We start from the raw sequence: 10,942 nt of genomic DNA on the forward strand, positions 1-10,942 counted from the left end.
ACAGAAGCTGAATCTGAACTGGGTTACAGCGGGACAAGCTCCGGGTTAGATCGGTGTTTATGGCGTAAACGTGAGGAGGTAGAAACGCTGACGTAAATCACTGCAGGTATAAACACTGAGAAATAGTTCCACTTAAATTCAAACAGAAGCAGTTCATTCCAGTCGAGTTTACTCAGAAATTCCTATAATGCTTTAATCTGAATAATTTGAGCAGTTATTATGTTTTCAGTTCATTAAACAATATATGGACATGGCTTCAATCCATTTAGTTGACCTCAGTATTGCCCATTGTGTTTACTTTAATTTAGCATTTAATTTTTATTTAATTTAACTTTTTTCTACCGATTAGCATTAATGAGCCTTTATGTAGGCTTTGTTTAAATATAGGGTTAATTATTATGTTTTGTTTATTTAAAATATTTCATCATTTTTATATTCCTAATCCAATGTCTCGATATTCTTAATCATTAAATGTTTATAAGTTGTTTAATTGCTTTATTACACAACTATATCATTATTATGTATTTGGAATTAATGTTTTTAGCTTTCTCTGACAATATATTGTTAAAAATATTAATTGTATTGTTACAGGCCTTATCACTCTCAAATTACCATTCTTCATAATTTATTGTTCTTAAGTTAGTTACTTACATTTGACATCAAAAATACCAAAATGATCCATTAAAACAACACAAATAACAAAGATATTGCCATGATTAAAGTTGGATCATGGAAACACCAAAGAACCCCAAATCTATATAAAGGCTGGGAGTGTAGGTGAGTGTATCTGTTATAGCTGTACATCAATGTAGGGATTTCTGTAAATAAGGCAAAACAAGTTAATTAAATTAGGCAGTTTGAACTACAGCTCCAGTTAAACAGCAGCTGTAGAATTAAATACTGCTGTTTTTACATAAGTAAGGCCCTATGATTTCCATTATGCAGAGAGCACAGAGAGAATTGCAGAGATAAGACTTAAAACAGGTTTCAGACATAAAGACAAAAAATGCGTCCAAAAATGCTACAATTTGAAATGGGGAAAAAAAAAAGTTTGATAAGATAAAAAAAAAAAAAAAAAAAAAAAAAAACACACTATATATTTTAGATATGAAGATACAACTCTGTGAAAAACAAATCAAAAATTGTAATGCAAAAAAAAAAAAAAACTAAATTGACAAAAAAAAAAATGGAATGTGGGGAAATATTCTATCAGACTTCAGATATAAAAGACAATAATGTGAGATAAAATTCTACATTTTGGAATGGGTGAATAGTCTGGGAAAAAACACTAAAATGTGTGTCAAACTAAAAATTGGAATGCAGAAAAAAACATCTGGAAACAAAAACTATAAACACAAAAATGGAATGTGGGGAAAATAAAACAGACTTCAGATATAAAGACTATTTTGTATAAATAAATAATAACAGACAACATTTTTTGGGGAAAATTGGAATGGATATCATAGGGCACTAAATTCAACAAAGATAAAGAAAAATCTAACTCTAATTTACCTTTGTGGTCAAAAACAGACAAATCTAACGTTGCCTAGTGTTTTTTTTTTTTTTTTTTACTCTAATAAGACGGGTAGTGTGTTTTATTATATGTACTTTTTATTATATGTAGAACATTCCAGTCTGTACTGTTGCAGATAACATGCTTTATGATCTATGGATTATGAGTTTTAAACAGACAAGTGAAATGGATCCTGTGGCAGCAGAAACAGAAGCAACCAGTCCGTCACCCCACGGGTACCAACACCAGAGCCTCTGAAGGAGGTTTAGCGGGCGTGTATGATGACGCAGGAGGATGGTAGCAGTAAAATTCTGGACGGACTAAGGTCAGCTCTGTGACGTGGAGTGGGAAGGGGAGGGGGAGTCATTGTGCTTCAGAGAGAGTGTAAAATGTCTCAGCGACTCGTGAGATGAGTGTGTGTTCACCCCGGTACTCACTCCTGGACTCACTCCATCAGGCGGACCCGGCCCGTTCATGCTGCACTCCAGAGAAAAAAACAGAAATAAATAGGAAATAAATAAAGAGATTCTGAAGACGATCTGTCAGGTCAGTTTAATGACTCGAGGAGAGTCTCTCATGCCAGTCTGAGCTCTGATCCGTTACAGGCCAACCCCTCAGTGGCCCGGATACTGCGGGGGGGAATATGGTGGAGGAGCTGAAACACAGAACCACAGAAGATTCAGATTGTAAACCAACCATTTAAAATTTAAATCTTAGGTATGAAAAATAAAGATTCCTCAACATTTTTACCATTGAGGTACATTTATTTGAAGTTACAGATATGGATGTCTCCGATTCGATCATGTGATCATAAATTGGGGTTGAGCAGATCATTTTTAAAGATCCGGATCACTGATGTATGTTACATGTATGTACGTAACATTGTTACTCCACTCTTACTCCATTATATTGACTCTGTTGTATGCACTGAAAATGCCCAGAGTTGTGAGAGTGTTCGTAACCACTCCCACTTTCGCACTGATTATCAACCCCGATTTATTGTTGGTTAGCTCAAAGGCTAATGCAGCAAGCTACCTATTAAACCATTCGGTATTGTCAAACTGTCGAAACACCGTCACTGTGCTGAAGACTCTCAGGCACTCTCTCTCACCCACTTTCTTTGTCTCTCTGTCTCTCTCTCTCCCTCACACACATGCACTGGCATTTATTTTCTCCATTAAAGAAATGTTTATCTCAGTAACTCAGCCCATTACAATTTAAAAAGCATAATAACTTCACTATTTTTTTAATGTAGATATTATAATACAGTAAATAAAAAAAGCCTAGTCTAAATCTAATCTGCCAGTCCTAAATCACACTACACTATTATTACTGTCTCCCTTCCCCCAAAACAACAAAACAACATGAATCATGATCTTAATTATGATTGATCACAGAATTGTTGTTGTAACATTTTTTCTTCACTTATTTTAGAAAAGATGCACATTGAAAATAAAAACATTTAATAGGTATTTAGTAATGGCCTATTTTGTACTAAAATTGTAAGTTTAGACCAAATACTGAATACGAAGATTTGTTTATTTTTTTTGCCACTTTTCTACCATTGCATAATGTAAATAGCTTAACTGTATTTCTGTCTTGCATTTAAAAAAAAAAAAAAAAAAAAAACAGAACTTTAGTTACAAAACTACAATATAAAAATATTTTTCACATCCCACAGCAGACATACCGCCAAAACACAATATGATTTAGAATAAATTAGAAAGTATTCTGTCTTGTCACTTATAAAATCCTTTTTTTGCCATGTTCAGACATCCTAACTGAACACAAGTAAAACTATTAATAAAATCAACTGACAGACTGAGAAGGATGTGGAGTGAAAAACTGGTTAGACTGGAGCTCCCGGACTGTTTAATGTCAGCATTTGTCTGTGCTGGAGCACCATGACCCAGACCCATTTTATCTTAAGTGCTGTAGCGAGTAGTGCCAGCAGTACATTTTTCATTTCTGCAGGATTTTAACTGATATTCACTCATTTTTCAGTTAAAAATCAAATAAACACAGATCCACAGCAAGAACGTTTCACAAGACTAATACAAATTCTTATAAAAAAAAAATCATTTATCTTATTTCTCTCTTAAAGAGAAAAATCCTCTCACCTCCAAAATTGAAACCCGGGTCAGCAGGAGTATATGGAGGGTATGGCCCCGGTGCCATCATGGGGTACTGCGGGGGCACACCAGGGTACTGTGGAGCCATCGGATATCCAGGGTTCTCCGGGTTTCGGATGGGTTTTCCATAAACGTCATACATGGGTTCCACAGGGTAGCTGGCCATCGGAATGTGCTGAGCTGAAAAATAAATTAGCTGGTATTCACTACAGGAAACTGTAAAACTAAATCATTTTTAACTTTTAATCTCTAACCACCTTCAGACATCTTGTAACTGTTTTAGTTGAGTTTTTCTTTTCCTTTTTATTTCTTTCTTTATTATTTTACAGATACAGAGGTGCTGTTTTTTTAACACAATTAGACTCAGATTTAGTTTAGATTATTACTGTATGATTTCTGTCATGTGATGTTATGTAAGAAGACTTACTACACAAGACAGAATTACAGATAAAGGGTAAGTTTAAATGAAGTGAGTAAAAAAACAAAAAAAAAAAAAACAAATAATAATAATAATAAATAAAGTTTGAAAATGCTATGCTACCAAGGCTAGCTTAATTAATTTTTTTATACATTGACATGCCACATGTCATAGGACAGAAGTATGGTCATGAACTGGTCATGAAGTATCACCTCAAGGGACAGTCTCTTAAATACTCTCTCTCCTGTTAAATGTGATTTTACAGTACAATACAGAGAAAATAATGTCGCAAAGCCATAAATTCCAAGAATTAAAAAAACTGGGATAAAATACCATTTAGAGAGATGATTAAGTCAATGCCTTGACCTAAACCTGACTCAAACACTGGGACAGTATGGAAAGCACATCTCTGTAATGCAATTTACTGCATTTCTCTACATTTCTCTTTGTCTACAAATCTATAAATTCATTCTGAATAGTCACATGACCAGCATTTGACTTGTCATATGTTATTAGTGATATTCATATAGAATTTTACTCTATTATAAATAATTACATTTTTACTTGTAAAAAAAAATCTATTAGTACTTTATTAGTAGTATAAATTACGATAACACACATCTCCACTATAATTTATAACTAACTCTTTAGCTATATGCCATCTTATATCTCATCCATAATTTCTACAAACAACAGTAATTATCAGACCTGCTCTACTGACTGGATCACCTAGAGTGGTTCCTAGAGTTTTAACTGAACTGGGAAAATCTGCTTTTTAGCTACAGAGAACCAGCAAGCTGGTATTCACCACAGGAAACTCTAAAACTAAATCATTCTTAACTTTTAATCTCTAACCACCTTCAGACATCTTGTAACTGTTTTAGTTGAGTTTTTCTTTTCATCTCTTTCTTTATTATTTTATATCATTTTAGTTTTACTGTCAGTCTTGTTGCTGTACGTTTGCCTACCACATACTCTAGTTCACTCACTAAAGACTCAGTTTCCCAGAATACACCTGTGTCTAACCTACTGGACATGCCTGATGACGTGACGCTTCGATTTTCTAACTCAGTGTGTGAGATACCTTCGTAAGATGATCGGCCCCGCTGCTGGTGGCGCTGGTACAGGTAGCAGCAGGAGCACATGAAGCAGCAGACCATGGTGGCAATGGCCGCCACAAAAAGCAGGATAGAGGAAGCGATTCCAGCAATGGTGGACGGGCTGCAGATCAGACCAACAATTACTCACTCTAATCCAAAAAAAAAAAAAACGTTCAGGATTCAATTTATATTTCCCATCCTTACTACTTCTGTTTTCTGGGTTCCTTTTTCAAGAACTTCTTTTGTCAAGAACTTCTAAGCTCTAAACCTGTATTATTTTTTTCGGTCTGATTCAAATGGAAGAATAAATTCTGTACCTGAGGCGGAGGAGCATGCAGCGCTTCTGTACTGACTCTGTGATCATCTTTGCGGGGTTAAGGCAGCAGTAGCGCCGGGCGCAGGTCCCACAGCAGAAGGAGATGAGTTGGCAGTCAAAGCCATTGTGCCAGGTGCCATTTTTATCCACATACCACAAGCAGTCCTCATTAGCACTCACTGTGAGCAGCAGACACATCCAAACATATAAAACACATTTAGACTCATCAAAATACAGATGGATACATATTCAAGTATAAAAGCTGTCGTATATTAATCTGGCATAAAAAAAAAGCATTTACTGCACTTGTTCATAATGTTTGAGTGACTTTCGCCAGTTTTCCATTTTTTTGTTCATAACCTGAACTGTAGATGTGTTTAAATTTGTGCGAGCAATATGAGAATATTTTATCGTATCTTGATAACGAATTGCAATATACTTTACAAGAATATGCAGGATATCATTAGAGCGTGCAGTTAGTTTAATTAGAAGAAGGAAAAGACCATTTAATTAAAAAAACTGTACTTAGTATGGGACAGAGAATTTTAGCAATTGGCCGCAACTGGTTTTGACTGCAATCATGTGTATCTGTGATAAATACTGTTAAATGTTTATATATTAAATATATATGAAACAAATTTTAAATATAGTGATAACATTAACATATCACGTATGTTATAACAATCATAAAGTAAAGGTTAAAGTTCTGCAGAATGGTATGTGTGACTGCAGTTCAGAAGTATTGCTGTGATGTTACTGTTGGTTGCTAATGTTTTGCAACTTGTGGCTATAAATATGTTTCTGTGTTCCTATGATTGCTAGGTAGTTGTTTAAGGATACACTACACGACTTTTAAAGTCAGACTGGACATATTACACTACACAACAGTTTTTACTGATTTTCATAGAATCTGAACCAATATAGAGCACAACATACAACAAATATACAACTTGGCATGATACACTAAACCAACAGATTCCGGACCACACACACCAAACATTGCGACTTTTAGATCAGACTGCACTGAAGTCTGCATACTACAGCCAACTGGCACAAATTGGGTTAAAATCAAGCTAAAATTCCAGAGGTGTTGCAGTTTTGTGCAGAAACATTTGCCAAAATGTTGAAATGCAAAGACATTTTGCTAAATAGGAATAGGCCAGAAAATGAAATTAACCCACCTAGTTAGCCAATCAGATTAATTAATGATAGACTTTACAGTTCTGCGTTATTAACATGTATCCCTTGATGCTGTTTTCTGTTTATGTAGAATATTTGTAGCTATATCATCCATTGTAAATGTTAGCATGACAGGTCTAGGTGTCAACAAATATTTATATAAATATACAGGGTAGTTTGCTGATCCATTGAAAGGGTAACGAAATCCCCTGATTTTAGCTGAAAAATGTTAAAAAAAAGGGGAGGTGTTGTATGGGAAGGGCACTGGGTGATGTACAGGTGCTGGTCAACGAATTAGAATAATTTGAAATAGTGCAATCATGAAATTCTTTGAATGAATTTTTTGTGCAGAAAGCAAATCAGGTGTTCACCGCACCTGTCCTACTCGTTAGACTAATCACAGCAACTCGTTACCTGGAAAAAAAAATTGCTCAGCTGAGCTTTCCAAAAGGCCCATTTAGGCCATTTAACTGTGACACTGTTGTTTTATTGAATTAGAATAATGGAGAAACCGTTTCATTGAATTAGAATAATTTTTATTATAATTACAATCATCACTTTCTCAGTATTTTGTGGCTGCCCCCTTGGCTTGTATGACTGCCTGAAGTCTCCGCGGCATCGATTTGACCAGCTTGTCGCAAGTTTCCGCACTCACAACTTCCCAGGCAGTGGCGATGTTCTGCTTCAGTTGGTCCAGCGTAGTAGGCTTTCTGTCGCGAATTTTCCGCTTGACGATGGCCCAAAGGTTTTCAATGACATTGAGGTCAGGCGAGTTGGCCGGCCATGCCAAAACTTCAAGCTGTTTTTTAGTGAACCAATCTTTGGTCGACTTTGCCGCATGAGCCGGTGCAAGATCCTGTTGAAATATGAAGTCTTCTTCGCCGAACTGTTCCTCAACAGTCGGAATCAGGAACGTTTCCAGAATATCTTGATATACGGCAGCATTGACAGTCTTCTTGAGGAAGCAGAGTTTCCCTACACCTCGAGCGGACATGCATCCCCAGACCATAACGCTCTGGGGAAACTTGACGGATCTTTTCACGCACTCGTGGTTGTAGGTTTCGCCACCACGACGCCAGACACGAGGACCTTGGTCACCGAAGGAGATGCAGAAGCGTGATTCGTCACTGAAGACCACTTTCTGCCAGTCTTCAGCAGTCCACTCGCCGTGTTCTTTGGCCCACTTCAGCCATTTCTCCATTTGTTTCTTGTTCAGCATCGGTTTTACTGCTGGAACGCGAGATTTGAAGCCGAGTTCGCGCAGACGACGGTAAGTGGTTGATCTGGAGACGTCAGCGCCGGTCTGCTTGTTCCACAAGTCGGTGAGCTCGGAAGTGGACTTGAACCGGTTGCTGACTGCGATCTTTCTCAGCTGCTTGTTGTCGCGAGCAGAAGTTTTCCGGACGCCGGAACAGTTGGTGCGCTTGCTGCAGTTTTTCTTGAGAGCTTTGCAGACGGAAGACTGGCTGATGCCGAGCTGCTCAGCAATTTTAGTTTGGGTCAAGCATGGTGGCGAAGGGCTTGAATTTGAGCCACTATTCCGGTTGAGAGGTCGCGCTGCTTACCCATGATTGATTTTACAACTTAGAAATTCTACTCAACCCTGACTTTATACTGCACAGTGAACACTCTTCACAGAAAACAAAAATTCGAGCATTTATTCTAATTCAATGAAAAGGTTTCTCCATTATTCTAATTCAATAAAACAACAGTGTCACAGTTAAATGGCCTAAATGGGCCTTTTGGAAAGCTCAGCTGAGCAAATTTTTTTCCAGGTAACGAGTTCTGTGATTAGTCTAACGAGTAGGACAGGTGCGGTGAACACCTGATTTGCTTTCTGCACAAAAAATGCATTCAAAGAATTTCATGATTGCACTATTTCAAATTATTCTAATTCGTTGACCAGCACCTGTATAGTTTAGGGGCAGGGAAGGAGGAAAAGCTGATTGGGCTAAGCTGCAGTAGCAGTAGTGTGCCTCTGATAGCGGTGATGCGCAGACAGTTCAACTCACCAGGGAGGGCGGTACTATTGACTGACTGATTTGCATATTATAAAAGTGTCTTCCTTGTCTATTGCACATTTGAACCTTTGAGTGGGCTGCAGAGGCGTAATTACAGCAATAAAAGCAATTTTAAAAGATAATAATAAAATTAGGTTTATAAAAAAATTAAGCAGAACTGGTATGTTTTACTACTTTGAAGGAACACATTTTAGCTATTAATGAAAAAATATGGTTTAGGGTTTAGTGCCTCTTTAAGGCAGTGTTTAATCATTTAGTCCTGGGCTAGTGCCACCCCTGCTCAGCACATTTTTAGAGGATTGCCTGTGTTAACACACCCACTGCACGCTAATTACAGAGCTGACTGGTTGAATCAGGTGTGTTGGCAAAATGTAAAGGCACAAATGTAAAGACAGGTTTTAGAGCGCCAGGATCAGGAGTTTAGTTTTAAGATCTAGATTTAAGGTGGATTTAAATTAGATATACTGCAATAGCCAAATTTAAAAATCCTAATACCAGGTCCTGAATGTAGAAATCTGCTGCAGTGGAGCCAACCAGCAGATTTTACATTCTGGATCTGGATTATCAGTTTATAATGTAGTCAATTGTTTAAAACTGGAACAGAATTGTTCTGGTACTGGATTTATTATTTCATTGCAGCTCTGACTGAAAACGATCCGGGGTGTTCTGTCAGGTTGTGCTACCCATCGAAATGTGCTTCTCAATTCATTTATTAGTTTTCTTTTAAGGTAATTTTGTTCATCCTGGGTGCATTAAACAACCGGAGCCCACTGCCATTGTATTTATCTGAGTAATACAAATGTGTAAATGACAGTTAATAATAATTAAATAAATAGTAAGTGAGCAATTAAAAATACTGGTTATAATCACCCATAATAACTCTAAACTGTCACAGTTATCCTGATATATTGATTCAGGCTTTCTACATATCTTACCGAAAGCATGTTTAAATGTGGGGCTTTCTTTTTTTTTTACACCGGTACCAAAAATACCGAAGCGGGTCTGCGGGTTAGCTAGTGTTAGCTAACGGTAAAAAGCTAAAGCTAATATTATCATAAACACACACAGATAGCTAGCAGCGGGCTAACCGGCTAATTCACTGAATTACTCCACACGAAACCCAGTTAACCTATCTTACCTAACGTTAACGGTCTGTGTCGCGAGTTTAGCCCGGTACCGGTTCAGACCCCGGAGTTCTGAGCCCGTTATGACCCGGGTTAGGCTATAATACGGCTAGTTATATGTTTAGCTACCGAGGCCTAGCGAGTGCAGACCGTTATCCCGCGCCTTACCGTCACACACCGACAGCAGCGCCCACAGCGCCACTACAGCCAGCGCGGCCAGCGCCATCTCCGCTCCGCACCACCGACCGAACCGGGACCTGAACCGGAGCCGCAGAGAGTAGAGAGAAGAGGCTGGAACAGAACAGCACCTTACATCTGTACGGAGAGAGAGCGCGGCGCCGCTGTATCCAAAATATCCGCTCCGGTTCCAATGCGCACGCGAGATCCCGCCGCCGCCGCGCGAGCAACACAGCCTGCGGGCAAACAGTGATGTACTGAGACTCCGGTGTGATCCGGGTATCGGTCGTTAGATGGCGCTGCGGAGGCGCGCCCGCCTTCATGGACTGAAAGCTGCTGAGAACGCGCACTGAGGAGGAACAACTGTGATCAATTAATACACGATTTATTAGAGTAAATAAATACATTGAATTAAGATGTTGCTAATACTTTACCTCCCCTTTATATTTTGTGTATTTATCTTAATATATTTTATTATATTTTGTCTGATTTAATTTTATATATATATTTTTATATATATATATATATACACTTTATATTTATCTTATTTTAACAATTGCCCTTTTGGGTGGAACCATAAGAATACAATTTAACTTTCTTTCCCATTTTCTCCCCAATTTACAGAGCCAATTACCAAACCCATTCATTAGGACTCCCCCTCTCACTAGTAATGCCCCAAAACCAGGAGGAATAAGAATAGCACATGCCTTTTCCGATACATGTAAAGTCAACCACCGCCTCTTTTTGAACTGATGCTGATGCAGCATTGCTCTCGGAAGAAAGCGCAGCGACTTGGTTCCAATACATCAGCTCACAGATGCCTTGTACTGAAGACATCACCCTTTGGAGTGATGTGGGGAGAAAGCGCCATCTACCCACCCAGAGAGAGCAAGGCCAACTGTGCTCTCTCAGGGCTCCGGTAGCCGATGGCAAGCTACATGAACAGTATTCAAACCTGTGAA

General features: G+C 38.1%; 1 protein-coding gene across 1 annotated transcript; it reads right to left on the reverse strand.

Moving 5' to 3' along the window:
- Positions 1-1,068: 1,068 nt before the first annotated feature.
- Positions 1,069-10,250, reverse strand: shisa4 (shisa family member 4). The gene is made up of 5 exons (XM_007248414.4): positions 9,972-10,250; positions 5,481-5,658; positions 5,148-5,284; positions 3,634-3,825; positions 1,069-2,168 (listed from the first exon to the last, which is right to left on the reverse strand). Exons 1-5 carry the CDS (start codon positions 10,027-10,029, stop codon positions 2,128-2,130), a joined length of 606 nt encoding a protein of 201 aa, XP_007248476.2. The 5' UTR covers positions 10,030-10,250; the 3' UTR covers positions 1,069-2,127.
- Between the last annotated feature and the right edge of the window lie 692 nt (positions 10,251-10,942).

The sequence above is a fragment of the Astyanax mexicanus genome, chromosome 24 (assembly GCF_023375975.1).
Source record: "Astyanax mexicanus isolate ESR-SI-001 chromosome 24, AstMex3_surface, whole genome shotgun sequence".
Lineage (NCBI taxonomy): Eukaryota > Metazoa > Chordata > Actinopteri > Characiformes > Acestrorhamphidae > Astyanax > Astyanax mexicanus.

What these genes read in the sequence shown, in the direction of transcription:
- shisa4 (XM_007248414.4), bottom strand. Translation starts at nt 10,029, where the DNA reads ATGGCGCTGGCCGCGCTGGCTGTAGTGGCGCTGTGGGCGCTGCTGTCG. An exon ending in GGGCCGATCATCTTACGAAG is followed by an intron (nt 3,826 to 5,147) that starts GTATCTCACACA and finishes TTTATTTTTCAG; the next exon opens with CTCAGCACATTCCGATGGCC. An exon ending in CCCGGGTTTCAATTTTGGAG is followed by an intron (nt 2,169 to 3,633) that starts GTGAGAGGATTT and finishes TCTGTGTTTCAG; the next exon opens with CTCCTCCACCATATTCCCCC.